This window comes from Telopea speciosissima, chromosome 3 (genome assembly GCF_018873765.1).
Source record: "Telopea speciosissima isolate NSW1024214 ecotype Mountain lineage chromosome 3, Tspe_v1, whole genome shotgun sequence".
Lineage (NCBI taxonomy): Eukaryota > Viridiplantae > Streptophyta > Magnoliopsida > Proteales > Proteaceae > Telopea > Telopea speciosissima.
This window is the reverse complement of record NC_057918.1, coordinates 10,356,871-10,377,388: the sequence shown is the minus strand read 5'-3', so window position 1 is coordinate 10,377,388 and position 20,518 is coordinate 10,356,871. Positions and strand designations below refer to the sequence as shown.

At 41.6% G+C, this 20,518-nt stretch overlaps 1 protein-coding gene across 5 annotated transcripts in view; it reads right to left on the bottom strand.

The window, feature by feature from the left end:
• LOC122654834 (inositol hexakisphosphate and diphosphoinositol-pentakisphosphate kinase VIP2-like) overlaps positions 1-20,518 on the bottom strand; it is an 85,264-nt gene that overhangs the window by 20,846 nt on the left and 43,900 nt on the right. For all 5 annotated transcript variants that reach the window (XM_043849099.1, XM_043849102.1, XM_043849100.1 and 2 more), the window contains 6 exons: positions 11,816-12,057; positions 11,665-11,709; positions 9,660-9,726; positions 9,322-9,393; positions 519-772; positions 384-441 (listed from right to left, as the gene is read on the bottom strand). In XM_043849099.1, coding sequence (XP_043705034.1) covers positions 384-441; positions 519-772; positions 9,322-9,393; positions 9,660-9,726; positions 11,665-11,709; positions 11,816-12,057 — 738 coding nt within the window. The remainder of the gene's footprint in view (positions 1-383; positions 442-518; positions 773-9,321; positions 9,394-9,659; positions 9,727-11,664; positions 11,710-11,815; positions 12,058-20,518) is intronic.

The window sequence follows — 20,518 nt, the reverse complement described above, 5'->3', positions numbered from 1 at the left end:
AATAGATCAAATTGTTCATATATAAAGGCATATGTAACTAATATAAATTGGTAATGAATTGCCTATGCGGCAAGCAAACCTTCAGGCTCAAGGCAACCAGCCACGTATCTTATCACGGCACCCAGGCCTAAAACCCCATTCTTAGGCCCTCCACATGTTATAGATCATAAGGATTTCACATTTGTACCCTTATAGATATCTACAATATCATTTGACCCTCTTATGTTTTAAATTTTGACCTTTATAAAGTATAAACCAACAGTAAATGTATATTTACCTAGACAACAAACGTACATGGTAATATATTTGAACTTTATATCTACCTTCGGATATATGGCAAAAATATGAAAGGAAAAGACAAATTAACAAGATACTATACTTACTGATGTGAAATAAAGGCGTGTCCGTACATGTCGTTCAGGTGTCTTGACATTGGCATACCTGAGAAAAAATAAAGAAAATGATTGAAAATATGATAGGGTGAAAAAAGAAAGACATCAGAAAGGTTGGATGGCAACTTTGGATCCAAACGGTATTTTGTTTCCTTGTCATCATCATCATCTTGGTCCAATGATATTTCACTTGTAGAACTAGATCGTCTTGTGTCTTCATTCTTGACTGGAGGTTTTGATTGCAAATCCGTAGTTTTCTTTCCTGCCATGGTGGATGTTAAACCTTGGTCTTGGTTATTTTTTAATTCAGCAACACTAATCGCTTCTTCACGAGTGTTCCGTAGATCAATCATAATCTTTCCCAACAAACGGCGGGCAATCTGAGTCATCACACAACAAGAAACTAAATGAATCAATTAAACAACTTCTCCATTAAGTTTGGGCATGTATATTGGCCTACGTTCCTTGTGAGGTCTAAATGTGGTTAGCTCACACAGATCTAGAGAACAGCAATGCAAAGAGTTACTGAGATAGTTGAAGTAGGCTAATTGAGGCAAAAAAAGTGTTTGGAAGCATGGTATATTATTTATGATTCCTCTTCCCAAGGGCATCAAAACCATGAGGCAATAGACCTCCTGACTCAAGAAAGTAGGACAATAGCTTACATAGTGACATCATGTATGTTATACTGCATCAAACAAAGGCAAATAAATAACAATTTTTCAAACATAGAACTCATTATGAACCAATGCTATACCACACAAACTGAACCCATCTAGGTATTTCATATAAATGGGCTGGTAAAGTATCCACTAGCTCCCTGATTTATTCTTGTTCTTCTTTCTCTTTCACTGACCCTTAAACTTAAGCAAAAGAAAAATTTTCACTTGGCACAGATCATAAACTGATCTAAGGTACCTTAAAAAAACAGACTGAGATTCAAGAAAGAGCAAGAACAGAAACTGACATCATCAAGTGTACGACAAATTGTGACCAATGATGAAGTGATCACAATAAATCTACAGATCCAGAATTTAGAATTTCTTTGAATCCAGTTTGAAGGTAAGTGGTGAATTCTGAAAGCTCTTCAATATTCTCTTCAAAAAATCAAGACAGAAAAAAGAAACAAGAAAAATAAGGAAGGTTATCTCAGCAAGTTCGTCAAAATGGAGGATTGATGCCTAGGCATTTGTGCCCCTGGAGGTGAAGCATTGATTACTTCAATCTTAGGTGATTTCTAGTCAATAAAAAAAAAAGATGTGATAGCAATGAAGACCCCCCCCCAATTACACAATAAAACAAATGATATAAGACATTAAACACTATCACAAAAAGAGCAACATTATATTAGTACACGAAATGAAGAATGCCAAAAGAAAAAGTACTCCCTCTGTCCCAAAGACTGTCAAGTTTGAAAAAAAAAACCCACATTCTAAGGAGGTTGTTATTAATGCATTAATTACCCACTAATTTAAACCTTGTTTCCAACATTATCCCTATTAGTTTGGCCTATGTAATAGAGGGAACAATTATGACAAGTGAATACAATAAATATATGGATGATTAAGTAGGGACATTATGGGAAATCCAACAAAAGTTTAATATCTTTTTTTTTTTTGGGTGAATAAGAAATTCATTACCAAGATGAAAAAAGAATTACAGGGCCCTCAAAGGGGAGCAACAAAACAAAAAATAAGGAACCCAAGCCTCAGCTTTGAGGGCTAGGGGAAACAAGGGAGACAGAGGAGAGACTTGTTCCTTGGGGTGTCAGTGCAAAAAGATGGAGGGGCTGACGATAACTTCGCCTTAATATCAAAGGAAATGGAATCCCAAATCTGCTGGTAAGATCTAGAATTGGAGGTCCATTTCCTGATATTGCGCTCCATCCAAATGTGGTTCAAGGGTAGCACAAAAAGCAAGCTTTCCAACAGTATCGCATAAAGAGCGGCCAGCAAAAGTCATGTCGATCCAAATCCATTCCCGAGAGAAAGGAAGAATTCTTCTAGGGGCTGGCCAACATTTTAGCAAGATGCCTTTCCAGATCGCTGCTGCAGTAGGGTACTCAAAGAAAAGGTGATCAGTGTCTTCCACATTGTTCCAGCAAAGGCAGCAAGAGGGGGAGACAGGGATGTGGCGATGCAGAAGAAAGGCTTGAGTTGGAAGGCAATTTTTGAAGATCCTCCAAACTGTAAAGCTGTGCCTAGGGATGTGGTGCTTGAACCAAAGAAGCTTTCTCCAACTGGCTAGAGGTCCCTTGTGCCGAATGATATCCCAGACAGATTTTGAGGAGAAGAGAGAAGGATAGTTTGCCAACCAGTTAACACAGTCCTGACTGCCCAAAGGCCTTCTGATGATGGAGGAGAGGTCATTCCAAATGATAGCAAGGTCCGGAGAGGAAGTAGGAGGGGGGGCCTAGCCAGACTGATCTAGAATGTTAGCCACCAAAGAGAGCCTGTGGAGGCCCGAAGCATAAATGATCCGAGGGGTAATCAGAGGGAGGAGGATCTCCTTTGGGTGCCAGTGATCCAGCCAAAGATAGGAAGAGAGACCATCCCCAATCTGAGATTTGATGACATGGATGACCAAGTGACGGGAGCCTAAGATTTTACGCCAAACCCAAGAAGAAACAGCCGACAGGGAAGCCGTCCAAATGGAATCATGCCGAAGGGGCCCTGAGTAGATCCAGTCTACCTAGATGCTCTTTTGCTTTGAAGCAATCTTCCAGATTAACTTGAAGATACCAGCCGAGTTCATATCTTTGATTCTTCTGATGCCCAAGCCTCCTTCATTCTTCGGCAAACACACAGCAGCCTAGGGAAGAGGATGAAGGAATCTGGAAGTATCATTACCCTTCCAAAGGAAAGAAGCCAAAAGAGATTCTAAGGACTTTATAGTGGCTTGTGGCAGCTCGTAGATGCCAGACCAGTAGATATAAGAAGATTCCAAGACTGATCTGATAAGAACCCACCTGCCAGCATAAGAGAGAAGCTTGCCTTTCCATAACTGAAGCCTTTTCCGAATGAGATCAAGCATTGGGGTGCAATGGTGAGTCGAAAGCCTGGTAGGGATCAAAGGAAGCCCCAAATACTTAACAGGCAGGTGACCTTCTTGGAATCCAGATCTCTCAAGCAAAGGAGCCTTATCCAGCTCAGAACCCCCCGCAAAGAATAAGAGAGACATTGAAGGGTTGATGCGAAGGCCTGATAGCTCATGGAAGTACTGCAAGCAAAGCATAATAGACTCCAGAGAGGCGATGGAAGCCTTTGAGAAGATCATCAGGTCATCCGTAAAGGCCAAGTGAGATAAGTTGAGAATTTTACACTTAGGCATAGGCGTAATAAGCTATTGATCAGTGCAAATTTGGATTTCCCTGGAGAGAGCTTCCAAAGCCAAAGTGAACAAATAAGGGGAGAGAGGGCAGCCTTGTCTAATTCCCACAGAGGCATCAAAGTAACCAGCCGGGCTGCCGTTAACTAGCACAGAAAACTTTGGGGAAGAGATGCAAGCCTGAATCCAGTTGACAAAGATAAAGGAAAATCCCATCTTGGTGTGATGACCAAGATGTCCCACCTTAAAGAATCAAAGGCTTTGTGGATGTCAATTTTCAGGAGAACAGCAGGGGAATGATTTTTCCTCTCAAACCCTCTGACAATGTCATGACAAATAAGGATGTTGTCCGAGATGTGTCTTCCAGGGATGAAAGCCGATTGGTTGTCACTGACAAGAATATCCACAACACTTTTGAGCCGCTTAGCAAGGATCTTGGCAATAAAGTTGTACAGGAGGTTGCAGAGAGCAATGAGCCTGAAATCATTCATAGCAGATGCACCATCCTTTTTGGGGATGAGGCAGAGGAAAGTGTGATTGATACCTTTGACCTGATAAGGGTTGTAGAAGAAGCTGACAATGGCAGCAATAAGGTCCAACTTGATGATGTACCAGGCAGCTAAAAAGAAACCCATACTGAAACCATCCGGGCCAGGAGCTCCCGACACCTTCAGAGAGTGGATGGCAGCCACAATCTTATCTTCATTTGGAATGGAGCTCAAAGAGTCAAGGAGAGCCGAGGGAATGAATTTGTTGAGCAAGCCATTCGGGATGGGAGGAGAGGACAACTGAGAGCTGGTGAAGATACCCTTGAAATGCTGAACAACCAAGTCTTTGATATCTTTAACTATGGAGACAATAGAACCATCCTGGGCTGTAAGGTGAACAATGGAGTTTGCATTTACTTTGGCCTTCAGAGATCTGCGAAAACAAGCAGAGTTTGAGTCCCCCAGCTCTAACCACTTGATTCTAGATTTCTGTTTCAGAAAGCTCTCTTCTCGAGCTAGTAAGGAAGAGAGCTCAAGAGAAGTAACTTTTTCTTCATCTGCTAAAGCACCATTGCAATGATCCGATTGCAGCCGAATCTGAATAGAGCCAACTCTGTCCTTGCAGTCCAAAACCTGCTGAGATATGTGACCAAAAGTAGTGGAATTCCAATCCTTGAGAGTTGCCTTGACATTTTTAAGCTTTCTGGAGAAAGTAATGAGAGGGGAAGAGAAAGCAGTGACAGGTTTTTCCCAAGCTTGAATAACTGTGGTTAAAAAGGATGGGTGAGAGGCCCACATGTCGAGTATTTGGTTTGGGGCCAAAGGAAGGGAAGGGCTGAATAGCTAGAGAGATGGGGGAGTGGTCTGAAATGTCCGGGTTGTCAAAATTTGCATGAGAAAAAGGGAAGGCTGAAAGCCATTCCTCATTGACCATACCCTGTCCAGTTTACAAGAGATCCAATTTGAACCTGCTCTTTTGTTGCACCAAGTTAGAGGGAACCCAGTCCATCTAAGATCATTTACACCCATGTCTTCAATACACTCATTAAAAGAGTTAATTGCTTCCAAATCCAACTGATCACCTCCCAACTTTTTATGACTGAATCTAATCACATTGAAATCTCCTCCCAAGTCCCACCCAAGCTGTCTAGCAATGGAAAGAAGATCAGACCACAGAGGCATTCGCAAAGAATGGCTATTGTGGGCAAAGACCACAGTGAAGAAGAAGGAGAAGTGGCCTAGGCAGTCAGAGCAAGAGAGATGGACAAATTGGGAGGAAGAAGACAGGAGAGATAAAGAGATTTTTGTAGGGTCCCAAAGAATCCAGATTCTACAATATGGGTGGTGGGTGTAATTAGAGAGGAAAGACCATCCAGGAGCAAGAGAAAGCAGAATTTCGGCATGGTTGGCCTCTTTGATATGAGTTTCTAAGAGACAACAGAAGTTGGCCCGAGACTGGTGCAGCTTGGAGCGAATAGTAGCTTGCTTAAAAGGGGAGTTCAAGCCCCTAGTGTTCCAAATGAATCCTTGGATCATTTGGAAAGGGAGGGAAGGGGCAGCAATGGCTCACAGAGCCTGGACAAGACCGACCTTGAACGGGTTTCACTGCGGTGGGGCTGGCGGTAGGAGCAATGGAGGGGGGAAGCAGGAATGTTTAACAGCAAAAGAGAGCTTGGAGGAAGTGGAGAGAGGAGGGTGAAGTTGTCGGGTGTAGGAAACGAAGTACCAAGTGGGTTGGGAGTTGCGGGTTGGTTTGAGACCCGCGAACACGAGAGAGAAGTGGATGGGTCACTTAAAGAGAAGGGGCTGAGCCAAGAGGCAGAAGGGTTCAAGCCCGTAGGGAGGATTTGACCAGGGGGGAGCACGTGAGTGTCACAGGAGCCAAAAGAGGAGGGGCCCATAGAGGGAATGCATAAAGCAGTCTTCGTCACCAGAGGCAAAGCTGCTGCATGGGTACCTTGAGACGAAAGCGAAGGCAGGGGGCCAGTCGCGGTTGCAGAGCAAATCGCCAAGGTTGATGACATCGGAGCAACTGCAGAAGCAAAAGCGCCAGGAGAGCCAGGAAAGGAAGGTTCATAGGTAGAATCTTGCGACATCCTCGATCTGCTTCTGGAGATAACATCAAAGGAGAGCTTTTCGGGGCACGAGTCAGGGACAGAATCATCTGCATCATTGTCAGTGGCAAGGACACTGAATCTGTTCAAGTCAGTGGAGAAAGCCTACTGGCTCGGTTGAATCAACTGGCCGGCCTCTTTTCGACGAAAATTCCAATGACGGATCCTGTTTCTAGTTCTTCCCCAGGATGGCGAGCGGAAAGTCCTTATAGCCGGTTGAGCACCTGGCACCACACCGACGGTAGCAGGGGGAGACTGGTTTAAAGGCCCTCCAGCAACGGCAGAAGGAGAAGGACCAGACGGCTCGTCTACGACAGCAACAGGGTCAGTCGGCTCGCCTTCGACAGCAGTAGGAGCTGGAGTGCAGAGATGAGAGCTGTGGCCAAAAGTCTTATAGACCTCGCAATGTTGAGGCTTCCATTCATAATGGAGTTCTTGTTCAAAGGAGAAATCCTCTCCCTCCTTAACCGTGATACAGGAAGGGAGGGGTTCAGAAGCCGAAACTTCTACACAAATTTGAGCGTAGGCAAGTCTGTCTTTGCGTCGAGTTCTCACATCCGAGAAGAGAGGAGTGCCCAAGACAGAACCAACCAAACTGAGACCATCAGTGCACCAGTAATGCAGGGGAAGTCCCGGCAGAGTTACCCAGAGAGGGATGGAGGTAGGATCAACTCACCGGAGATGGAGCTGGCGATGCCACTGGCGCAAGAAGATAGGTTTCTTACCTACAAGCCAAGGCCCACCCTCAAGGGCACAGGTCTTATCACAGTCAAGAGAGAATTTGAAGATGAAGAAGCCGTTATCCAAAAGAAAGGAATCCATGGAACCCTGCGGCCTCCATTGCTTGGAGAGGGACAACTTCACAGTGTGAAATGGAGGTCTGGAACCAAGGAAGTGACCAACCAGACAGTTCTCCCAGAGCTTTGCTTCTGAGGCGAGAAGATCAGGCCAGCAGAGAGCAACCTTAGAGGAGCCAACAGAGGCAGGAGCAACGAAATGTAGAGGGAGACCATTGGGCTTAGAACCAGCCACCGGAGCAACCAGAGAACTCCATGAAGCAGGCTGCGGTGGCAAGGGAGAAGCAGATGGAGGGGGAGATGGCATGGAAGAAGAAGACGGCATGAGAGAGGAAGGGATGGAGATCAAAACAGCAGCAGGTTTGGCTGGAGCTGAAGGAGAGAACTCATCGTCAGTCAAGTCTTAGTCACTATGTACATTTTTTCCCCCTGAGAAGGATCTTAATTACAACCAAACCAGACACTGATATCAGTCTCAGCAACAGTACACGTAACAAGTTTTATATCTTGGTTTTTAAAACGGATGAACATTTTGAGACAGTGAAAAACATCAAACAGGACCATCATTGTGGGACCAAAACTAAACAATTACAACCATGTATTGGTAACTAACTGTCCGGAAACAAAATAAAAAAAATAAAAAAAAACCCTAGACAAAATAACAAAGTCAAGAGCCCAAATCTAAACCTCTGAAGTAGTCAACTAGTCGGACTTTGTGATTAATTCAAGTTCAAGACCAATCACACTGATGCAGTTCAGTACCAGAAAGAAGGATATGGCCCACGATTTTGGTGATTGGAATTCTGTTCTCTTGTGAGACTTTCTGCTGTGGTGAATCAGTTGCAAACCCTAGGTGGTGAAACCTAGGTTGGTGGGTAGTGAAGCCTGCGTCAGACCAGTGACGGTGAAGCGCGCTGGTAATATCTTATCTTCTTTCTTTCTTTTTTTCTCTCTAGTTTCTCAAGTTCCAGCAGCAGGACCAGTACTTTTGTGGGAGTTTTGGGCATTCTGAAGTTCTGTTTTCTGGGGTTTGAATTTTTGATTCTACTCTTAAGCATTTCTTTTTTCCCATTGTCTCTTCAGCTGTTTCTCATATTTGTTCTGCCCAGTTCTATCATCAGTTTCAGACCCTGCGACATTAAACAAGAGTCTATTCTGGTGGCCATTCTGGACCTGCAACTCCACCCCAACAGACTGAAGTTTCGATATTTTATTCTCTTCTGATACATTTTCTAATGGAATTGGGAAATCATCTGACCTGCGGATTGAGAGTTCTTGGTGATCTAAGTCATTTCTAAATTATGGTCTTCTTAACTTTCTATTTTCTGTTACTGATTGTTTCCGCAGATCCAACCATTGGATCAGCTTGATCTTTGGAGGGATTATACCACCTATGAGAGGCCATATTTATCAAGGCAGCAAGGCAACCACGGTCTACTCAATCCAAGTTTTTACCGTTTAGACCCTTAGATTCCGAGTTATATCTATTCTGCCCTATTTTGTCCTAATTTATTATTCACTGCTATCCTGTCCTGTGGGTTAGTTCCTTGAGTCTGTCCGATCAGGTTAGTGGAACACATAACACACCTAAGCAACACTGCTTTCTGATTTGTTTAGATGCTTGATTGTTGCAAAAATCAGTCCCTGAGATCCTTTGTTTAAATTAAGTAGGACAAAGTCTCCCTATTATGGGGATAGTTGTTCTTCAGAAGAAACATTTAACAATATTGTCAAATATGAAATTATATTTTATTATTTGTTTATATATATATTGTTAACAGAACAAATTAGAATGGAATGCTTGAATGATCAATAAGATCAATCAAGCTCTCTACTTATAATAATGAAAGAGATTACAAAGGGAAACACTATTCACGACACTGTTCACGTGAACAGTGTCAAAGCCCTAATTACAATTCTACCCTTGCTCAAAAGTACATAAATAAAACACCCAAAAGATCAGAATACCCCCACGGTATTCTGGTGGGGGTATTCTGGTGTACATAATTCAACATATACATATATACACACACACACACACACACTTAGATATGGTATAAGATATCCTCGTATTGTTTACATTTGTCATTATCTTAACTGACCTTTTTCCTTGTTCATTGGCCTCAACTCCTTACAGGCATACACTGAAATGCTAAGGTTAGAGATATGAGATTGGGAAAGAAAATCATAATCGAATTTGTACCTTAGAACCAATTTTGAGCTTCTGCTTTGGATTTATACCATATTCATTTGGGATAACACCGTCTGCCAGTAACTGAAATAATGAAATGCAGGGGTAAGGCTACTTTTATATAGACTGACATACTAGAATGCCAAAATGCAAAGACATGACTTTTACTATCCATCCAAGGCATAGGTTGACTACATGAACATGAACCCTAAGGAATATCACGATCATATGAACCGTATCAGGAAGCACTTGCGACGGCTATGTCACATTGTTCAAAAGTTTATTGAAAATATATTGTCTTTCAACAAGTCACACTGCAAGAAAGTTTCAGGAGTTATTTCTGTTTATACCTGAGCAACTTTGAAGAGCTCATCCAATCCTTCCAAATTAAGATGTGAATTGTGCAAGAGATCATATCTATCACGTGAAATGTGCAGCAGTGTTAATTGTGGCAAAACATAGTTGGGGTAGAAAAAAATACATCCAACAACCAAAATAAACACAACTTATTTAACATGAAGATTCCTGTCTTACGCATAATTTAAAGACATGTCAAAAGCAAATATACACACATATTCACATAATAAGCAAATAGCCCGTAGATTTTGGAGATATATTTTGTATTTGCATGATAAATAATGAAAAATGTATTATAGTCTCGGAGGTATGAGTTTGGAGGGTGGTATGGGGAGCAGTGATGTGCATCACCATATGGATATGAGCCATACGGCACGGGGAGCACCAGTTCCGACTATAGTCACTATACTGGGTATGGTCAGTTTGGGCAGGTTGGCTCTTCATCATCATTACTCTCTGTCCCTAAGTATGAGGGTCAGTCACACACCAGTTAAGGTTTTCTGGATAGCATCTTCGGGCTCCTGGCCCCCCAGCCATACACACGGTTCCAGTTCCACATGTACGCCCCTTCTGCAGATCATATTCTTTTGAAACCTAATTAAGGGGCTTGAAAGATATCAATTTGCTTTAATTAAGGAACCCATTCTCACAAGTGACTCACTTGAAATTTCTTCTTCTGTTCATTTTCAATTTTAGCTTGATTTGGATTTTCATTTTCTGAAGTTGTGATTTCTCCCAACAAAACTTACAACCTATCATATCATTGTGCCCTTGTGATTTTTTTTTCTTAGATTTCATTTGATTGCACTTCCATAGTTTCTATTTTTGATTCATCTAGTGAATTTTGGTGATTTCTTCTCACACCCACTCCCTCCTTTAAAACCCTAAGCATCTGGAGATCTACAGTAAATAAGGTTGACCGTTTTAAGCCCACCCTCTTCTAGGTTGTGGTTTATACATTCTGCATCGCACATATACCTGAGGTGTTACTGCCACTCTATTTTTTATTTATTTATTTTTTTGATGAATAAAAAAATTCATTGCCAGAGGAAAGGAAAAGGGGGGGGGGAGAGAACATACAAGCACAAACCAATTACAAGGCCCAGGCATTACAGCGGGGAAGGCAAGGGCCTGCAAAAGAGAAGGGGAAGAGCCCCAACCAACCACAACATACTAACAAGGGGAAAATCCGGACCATAACAAGGCAACCAGACCCAACCTCGACCAACGTGCGCTACCCAGAAATGCCACGGCAGAGGGCATGACCTCTGATATCCATGCTTAGAGGCAAAATCTTCTCACTGCTGGGCAAGGAATAGTCTATGTAGGGCCACTTCTTAGAATAAGGAGGGGAACTAGTGTCACGCCGGTGGTAAACACGAAGGAAGGGATGAGGAACAGAAGAGTTACTGCCACTCTTAGTTTGACTGGGTTTTGAGAAGGACAATAGCCACCACTTCCTACATCATGAATAATTGAATATTCATTGAGCATTCATAAGTTCAATAAATGAGCCAATTTTTCTGGAAGACTTGATGGTAGGTAATTGTTGCCAGACATAACTTTGAACAATTATAGTTGTAGTAATTCACTTAAATACAGAGTATTACTTCGTTGTGCTTTCTATTTATATTTCTCTTTCATATCTGACATACTAAAGAAGCCATGGTGCTGTATGTGCCAGTTAATAAACTCAGTTATTAGAAGAAAAAAAATCTTTTCCATAATGTTGAATTTCTATTAGGTATACCGTATACTGACTGATCGAGACACAAAGGATGACAAAAGAAAGCACTTGCCACTGCATTCAGGAAGATCATTCGCATTGATAAACGTCAACATGTCTAAGGATCTATTGAAATGTGAACACTTTACTACCTGTATGATTCAAATTCAGAATTGAAAGGCTCCGGTACATAATCATGCATGTAATGTATCATAAGAATCATGTTGTTATCAAAGAAAATGCATCCAACACAAAATAACTATATGCCTTACTTGCAAGAATCATAAACATCTGGAATTTGAGTTATATCAAACCGCCTGCATGAAAATCACTATGTCAGCGGTATTACTGGCTAATGACATCTCAAAGAAGGAAATCACCCCCTACAAAAAGCCATTTTATCAGCTAGTGACGAGAGCTTACTCCTTGCGTTCATTATATAAGTCTCTTTCAAGCTTTTTCCAACGCGCATACATCAAAAGGAAGCCTTCGCTACCACAAGGTAATCCAGAAGCAATGCGACCAACATCAATATTACTCTTTCCAAGGGCCTTTGCTTGGTCATATGGACGAAGAACTGCATATGTGCTAGTCATTGCAAGTTTCTCATCTTCATCTTTAACAAGTAGTCTCACTTGTGCTGTGACCTTTTTGGTCAATTTAACCTATCCATGAGAAGCACGTTGATCAAAAAAAGTTCACTCAAATACACATTCAATCAGTTTCTTATTCTCTTGCCCTTCGTAAAAAGTTAACTGAAAAATAAGTGAATTATTAAAGAAACAGCAAGAAATAAAATGACAATGGCAGGAAGGAGGAAGAAAAATGGGGAAAAAGGAAAACCACAAACAAGGAGTATAGAAACACAATTTAGGTTATGGTCACCCATATTGAAGCGGATTCTGTTACAGTGATTAATGGACGGGGTGACAATTGGAGGGCCCCTGGATATTTTGACATATCATCAGGCAATTTATTAAATGGTCAACATATTGGATTTCTCAGTCCAATCCAAGGGATGCCTAGGTCAGCCAATGACATGACAGAAGAATGGGTTAAACAGGTGTGATAGACCAAGAATCTGTTGTGGAGGTATTGAGTAACGGTATAGGTCAGTGTATCGGGAGGGTGGTTTTAAAATATGCACTTCACAGCTATCGAGTAACGGTATTGGTCAAAGTAATGGTATCAATCAGCAGATCACAATTGGAAATTGTCATGGCAACAAGGCGAGCCCAGTGGTGGATTGATGCCTTGTCGCCTCGGGACCTGGGTTGCTAAGGCGTCACATATAAATACCGGGGAGGGGGGTTAAGTGTAACTTGCATAAAGAAAGGGGACTTAGGTGTAAAATACTAAGAGTTTTTTCCCTTAATTTAATTTCAAAGAGGGTAAAACAAAAAGTCTGGGTCTTTCTACTCATAATATGAAAGGACTAATGTATAAATAAAGAAATTTTGACTTCAGAGAGGGCCTTGCGTCAAAATGATTCTATATGGATGGATAGTAGTTAGGGTCTATGATGACAACCATGTTCCTTCACTCATTTTATCATATTTTTTCTCTATTCCCTTCACTTCCCAGTTCCCCCCTCCCCAAATCTTTCTTTGAGATCTCCACCCACCTTTTCTTTTTGGTTCCCTACTTGGAGTCCGGGGAATCTTCACATACGTGAAGTGATTTTTCACTTCACATACGCCCTTTACATGACATGTGTTAAAAGGATGAATTTAAAATTAACAAATTAATAGTGGAACCCACATCCCATGACATATATCATGCAAACAGTGTAATTGAAGTGCTTTAATCACTTCACATATGTGAAGATTCCCCTCCCTCCCCAACTCAAGCCTCACACAGATGTCGAACGGAAGAAGAAGAGTGCGAAGGAGTACAGAAGACCAAAAGCAGGTATGTCACCTTCCCCCTTTTTCTTCCTCTTCTTTTGCCAGCGGCGGCTGGCTACTGCAGCTGCTGCAATCTTCTTCGGCGAGCAGCAGCCTTTGCCGCTGGCTTGCTGCTATTATCTTCTTCTTCACTGTTTTAATGGTCTTCTTCTCCTCTAATTGTTGGTGGCAACAACTGCGGCTGCTTTGTATTCAAGTTCAAATCATTCACTCAATCTCAAATCAAGCAAAAAATGGAAGTAAAATGCAATAAAGGAACTATCAGCAAGACCTCTGTTTCACTGTCTGCAGAAACACAGCTCTCGGTAGGTTTTGCCAAGACGTCTCAGATGTCTTGGGTTGAATATGGTCGTTACACCCCAAAACGTTTGGTTATTTATTTTTGTATTTGTTTCCATGTGCACCATACCGGTAAGGTGGTTTTTCAATATGTATTAGCCCTGTATCAATACTTAATGCTGGATGGTATCCCTCTCTGATTTGCTTCTCTTTCTGTCTGTTGTTTTTGTTTATGTTGTATGTTTGTTTGTGCTCTCCTTATAGCAATCCTGCTGTAATTGTGGGTCTCCTCTCAATTTTTTTGTGAGAGATGTATGTTTAGTTATTATTTTCTACTTTTTTTTTTTTTTTTTTTTCATTTCATTAAGAAGAAAAAAAAATGGATTTCAAGATATAATAAAATGTGTAGCTGAGATGACGATGTTGAGGTGGCTGAGTGGTGCAACTAGAAGAGATAAAACAAAAAATAAGCACATTACCGGTGCCTTAGGAGTTTCCCAATACATAACTGTTAAGAGTGTATGTAATAAGGGTACTTTAGGTATTTTGTTATTTCCTTATTTTCTTGTATTGTGCTTTGTCCCATTTACCTCCCTAGGCCACCATATGTTAGCATGAGAGTATATATGTAATTTCCCATACAATATTAGCAAGTGAATGAATATAGGTGAGATGGATCATTTTCCCTCCCCAAGTTATTATCGCCAACCCTCTCCACTTCTTCTTCTCCTTCTACCTCTCACTCTCATTGTTATACCTGTGACCCAATTTGTACTTATGATACTAGTGTGTGTGTTGTAGTGTAGCTTGGACAGCCCTTCGAAGTCTCGAAGGAAGACCTTGACTAGGTGAGCTTTAGACTTGGACTTTGTACCTTGTTGTTTGCCCATCTTGCATGATTGGTTCTTGACCATTGCCTTGGCTTCTTTGTGTATTAATGATACTTTTGCATGTCCTCCTTTCATGTACTACAACCCCAATTAGAACCCCTCTCAACCCATACCTAAACATTCTCGAAGTAGGCGAGATCATCGGGATCAATTCGATTCTAGTTTGCTGTCATTGCATCACAGCCAGCTTCTAACCCAATTTCAAGGGCCTTGCCTTCTGATTTGGTCAAAGGTTTTTTCATGAAAAATGTAGCCCTTTAAGTCTAGTTTACAACGCATTTTGAATCGCGTCATTTCGTTATGTATTGATTGAGTTATGGCCAAAACAGTGGGCGGAGGTCTGCTGTATTTTGCCCCGGTGGATGATACAGCAGGCGGACGATGCATGATCTGCCCGCATCATCCGCCCAGTGTAAAATCCTTCTCTATGAAGGTAATATTGGTTTGGTTTTATCTTGCCTTGACCTAGGACTTGACCCTTGGTTATTTTAGACCATTTGTGGCCCATGTGGCCTAACTAAACCCTAAGACCTCTAACCTAAGACTCATTTGGACATTAACAAGTTTTAAAGCCCATTTTGGACCTTAGGCTAACTCCCAACCAAACAAGGCCTAGGATCCTTAGCTAAACAAGGAAAGAACACAGCCTCTCCTCATTTTTTCCATTTCCTAACCCTAGAGAGGAGAGAAAACGTGGGAGACTAAGGAAGGGGGAAGAAGGAAGAGAAGGGAGGAGCTCCAACCTCCATTGGAGCCCCTCTTGAGTGCAAACCACCTCCCAACCAGTTGGAGATCCAAGCTTAGAGCTAGGAGCTCGTGGAGAAGGGGATTCACAGCCCAATTCCAGCCTAGAAGCTTTCCCCCTTGCTGTCCTAAGCTAACCTATGTGAATTCTAAGTAATTTCCTTTAAGAATTGATTGAAATCCTATCTAAACCTCAACCAAACTTTAGGGCTTCTTGCCCTACTGTATTTAGACCTTTTATTGGGTGTTAATGACACCCATCAATGGCCTCAATCAATGGATTCTCAGTTCCATGACCCAAATACCATTAAACCCTCTTGAAGAACCTCCAATTTAAGAATTCTTTATGTTGGAATCTATCCAATCTTTAAACAAACCATAGGGTTTCTTGCTTTACTTTAGTTAGACCTTTTATTAGGTGTTATTAATGTCAATTTGTGACCCTAATATACTGATTCCCCAACCCATGACCAAACTGCCATGAAACCTCATTGTAGACTTCCATTTTTGGGATTTTGGTCCTAATGAATCAAACCCCGATGGAGCCAAATCCTTGCCTTGCGCTGGATCCTAATTGAATCCGCCTAGGTTACGAGGATGATGGCATCGTCCGCCTAGGCAATTTCAGTGTTGTTTTAGGGTTTCAACTCCGGGCCTTCAACCAAACACTCTCTCACCTATTGTACACCTGTATAATGACATATAAGGCTAATGTACGCGTAGAAGGGGCATGCATTACACAGAAGCTAAGATTACCTACGCTTCGACTTGGATGAGTAGATTAGACACTTGACTTTAATTTGTGGATTATTTTTGTGATGACCTGCGTTGAATGCCATTCATGCATGTGCAATGTTAACTATGATATGCTATGAATATGCGCAGGGGGGGCGTGTGATGTTTAATTCTTTATATTATGAGGATGAGATAGTATGACAGAAATGTGGGGTTATGCGTATCATGTTGAATGCTAGAAAACTAGGACATGTTATTGAATATGAGAATATTATGAATGTTATGAATTGGAATATGGTGTCATTGGTGTTATGTGAAATGGCGAATGTGACAAATATGTGAACGCGTGGAAACTGTTATTGATGGGATCCAAGTGTCGTGAGTGATGCCGGAATTGGGATCACCATGAGTTGGAAATGTGAATGGTAAGTGAGAATGGTGTATTGTGAATGATATGTGAGAATGTGATTGGTGATATGTGATGGTGTCGTGGATTTGGATTGGGATTTGACCGGCCGACCGCATTTTCGGTATCACACTCAATCTACTTGTATGTGTACGTGTAAGCTAGAGGGGGCGAGAGGATAGGTGGGCCGACCGGTATTTCGGCACTATGGACTCGACCTCTGGCCTATACATATGCATGTATCTTTATACATTTAGGCGCATATGGTTAGGATTATACTCCCTTGTGCTACACCCCTTACCAACAGGGGGAAAGGTGTTGGGTAACCGATGGTAGCTTCCGACGGACTAGGTGCCATTCTCAACAGACCACCGGTATTTGGGTGAGAGCTAGGGTTATATCGGGGGCTTACGGACAACCCAATGAGGGGGTCCAGTCTCGTAGGTTTCCAACCACAACTCGAGTGTCATCATCGGATAGTATCTATGTGAGTTCTGGAGGCCGGGGATGCCACCTAAGGGACGTTGCAGTAGCACTTTACCCCCAAGACTTAGGCATTCTGTTTATTAGGTGGATAATAATAAAATGAATTTATTATACATTCTTTGCATGACTGTAAACTGGATTTGATGCACGAATTGTCCTGGTGGTACGGAACGCTGCGGGATTCGTCTATCATTTGTGGTCTACGTCATTACATGATTGTTTGCGCTTGCTTGTATGGTTTAATTTCTCACTTGGCTTAGTTGGAAGCTCATCCCTCGAGGGATCGCTCTTTGAGATGTAGATGCAGGTGTAGTTGAACCAATTGGGGTTGACCAGGAATACCGAGGCAGCAAGGTGTATAAAGCCTAAAGAGTTCCTGGCGAGGAGGAACACGGTGCAGGATGTGTTTGTGAGGCATGTGCCTACGGAGCACAGTAGTGCGGGTCATATGCCCAGTGGACATGAACTTTACTTTATGTTTATTTGAGAATGTCATTTGGGAACAATGTAGTTAAAGGCAAGATTTAATCTTTATACTTATGCTTATCTGCTTTATAGTTGGGAAGCAATGTTACCATTGGAATAAATGACACTTGCATATATGACATCACTTTAGCTTCGAAGCCCATTAATTATTGTTATCATTTCTACATTATTTATCTTCCGCTGCAACTCTGAATTTATGATTCGATCGTGGGATCAGTGATCTTGATACTGCAAAGTATAGATCATTGGGGTTAGTGTGGAATACCGGGGGTATTCCAATCACATGTCCCTAGGTGTAGGGAGTGGGGCGTGATACTCATCTTCTTCCTTCTACTCTTATCTTCTTCAACTACTTTAAGTTTCAACCAAGATTCAAGATCTTGGTTTCAGACCTGGTTTCAGCCTGGCAAAAAACCGAGTTGGGGAAATCTCAGCGAGCTGGTGCATTTTTTTTTTTTGGAACTTGAAACCAGGTTTTGATGGGTTTTTGACCTAATTAGGTCATGAAACTTGCTATACAGCCTATTTGGGGCCATTTAAACACAATGGCACTACCATATTTTGAAATATCAAAGTCCCAATAGAAATTTTACTTCGGACCCTAGATTGGTAGGCTATGACGTACTAATAGGCCCTATTCTACACATAATTTATTAGTAGAAAGCATACAATAATTACAATTAATGTAAAATACCAAGATCTCGCCAAGATAATACCGAGATCTAGAGTCAAACATGTTTCCTTAACTTGTCCTCTGTCTAGTCTCGGACCTTCTCAAAGATCTCGACGAGACCTCATTCCATGGTTTCAACTATAACTAGTTGAAAAGAGTTGTTTGAGGTTGTAGTGGCATGTACAATGAAGGCCATTAAGTATGCATTTGTAGAGTGACAGATTGCATATTTAAGGAGCTAAAAGAAGTGGTACGCCAAAGATTATCATGATACATTTGCTCCTATGGCTAAACACAATTCGATAAGAGTTCTCTTATCATTGGTGGCCAATAGAGATTGGCCCTTGTATCGGCTGGATGTGAAGAATGTTTTCCTCCATGGTGACTTAGAAGAGGAAGTGTATATGCCAACTCCACCAGACTTCAAGTTTCCCTCAGCTGAAGGGAAAGTGTCTTCTTAAAAAGACACTATATGGCCGCAAACAATCCCCGAAGGCTTGGTTTGAGAAGTTTAGACAGGCTATTCTGAAGTCCGATCCACCCAAGTCAAGTTGACGATATCCTATTTACCCGAAGAGGTAAAGGTATTATCACAGCCCTAATTCTCTATGTGGATGATATTATGGTGATTGGAAATGATAGGGTTGAGATAAACAGACTAAAGTCCTACTTAGCTCAAGAGATTGAAATCAAGGACCTTAGACCCTTGAAATACTTCTTGGGGATTGAAGTGTCACGGTCACAAAAGGGAATAAATATCTGTCAAAGGAAGTTTGTGTTTGATTTGCTAAAAGAGTAAAAAATGTAGGGTTGTAAACTAACAAACTCTCCTATTGAGCAAAACCACAATTTGGGAGAAAATTGTGGCTCATCCCTTATTGATGTAGGGAAGTACCAAAGACTAGTGGGGAAGCTGATCTATCTCTCTCTGACTCGCCCAGATATCACCTATGCAGTTTTGGTAGTGAGTCAATTTATGCATACTCCCAAGACTGGGAACTTAGATGTTGTATATCGCATCCTCAGGTACTTGAAGTCCGGACCAAGAAAAGGGCTATTATATGTTAGGCACAACCATTTGAGAATTGAAGGGTACACTGATGTTGATTGGGTTGGTTCAGTTTTTGATAAATGGTTTACATCAAGCTATAGCAAATTTGTGGGTGGTAAGCAAAAAACAATCTGTTGTGGCTCGATCGAGTACAGAAGCAGAACTTAGGTCTATGGCTCATGGAGTATGTGAACTCTTATAGTTGAGAAGGTTGGTCCAGGAGTTGGGATTTGATGCTGAGGTTCTATTGTGATAACAAAGCTGTTATAAATATAGCCCACAATTCTGTGCAACATGACCGGACAAGGCATATTGAGGTGGACCGACATTCATTAAAGAAAACATTGATGTTGGCAACATATGCACCCAGACTAGCCCATTTAGGCTTGGCCTAGACCCAGCGGGTGGGTGCGTGTGGCCTGGCCAGGGCGCGTGTCGGCCGCTTGCTAGTTTGGCCTGAAAAGTTTGACCGGCGCATGGAGTGTCCGTTTGACCTGTGGTTTTTTGCGTTGGGTCTGTTTTTTTGAGATCTACACTATGGTACCTTCTGTTATGACTAAATGTGCATATTTCAATGTTTTTTTTTGTATTCTTATCATGCACACTTCTTGCGATTTGTCGATTCGGTCCATTGGGAACAGAACTGATTTTTTGACTTGCTGGAATGCCTACCTTGATGAACAAAATTATTGGCATTTTGTGTTAACTTTGAGACATTTAAGCCCCTTGTCATAAATTATAAAATAACATAACTTGTTTAAGGATGTAAATAATTTTTGGAAAATTCCAAGAGAGGGTTTCATGGGTTCAACAAGATGCAACCGCCAAAGCGACCTTCCTTGTGGGATTTGTGAAACACCGGTCTCATACAGTTGTGGGATGTCCTTCAACTCTGATGTGTGGTCATACACCCAAAGGTGGTGCTCATGCATTGGTACTTGAAGGGGTTCATATATAGTATGCATGTGAATAGGCCGACCCTAGAATTCTGCACACTCATATGTAGTAGATTGTGAAAGTTGAGTTGTATTCCCATGGCCATTGGTATGTAGGGATTTTTACAATTGCATGTTGGGAATTCAGCCCAAAGGTGTTTTCATAATGATGTGTGTAAAATTCTCATTTGCTTATAAGGTTTTAAGCTATACTTGCATCATGCTAATTATTATATTGTTTATTGTTTAAATTTTCTGTCAACAATAACATGGTCACTATTGAAATTCTTACTAGGTCAAACTTTAAGAAGTGGAAAAAGGACATTATGTTTGCCATAGAGATGGTAGATGTGCACACGTCCCTTGTTATGGATAAACCAATGGATCTAACTGTTGATAGTACTGAGGACGAAAAATCCGTGCATACTGTATGGCAAAAGAGTAATTGACTCAGTATACTGTCCATAAAGAGGTCAATACCGGAACACCTAAAAAGTGGTATGCCTGACCAATGTACTGCCAAGGAATTGTTAG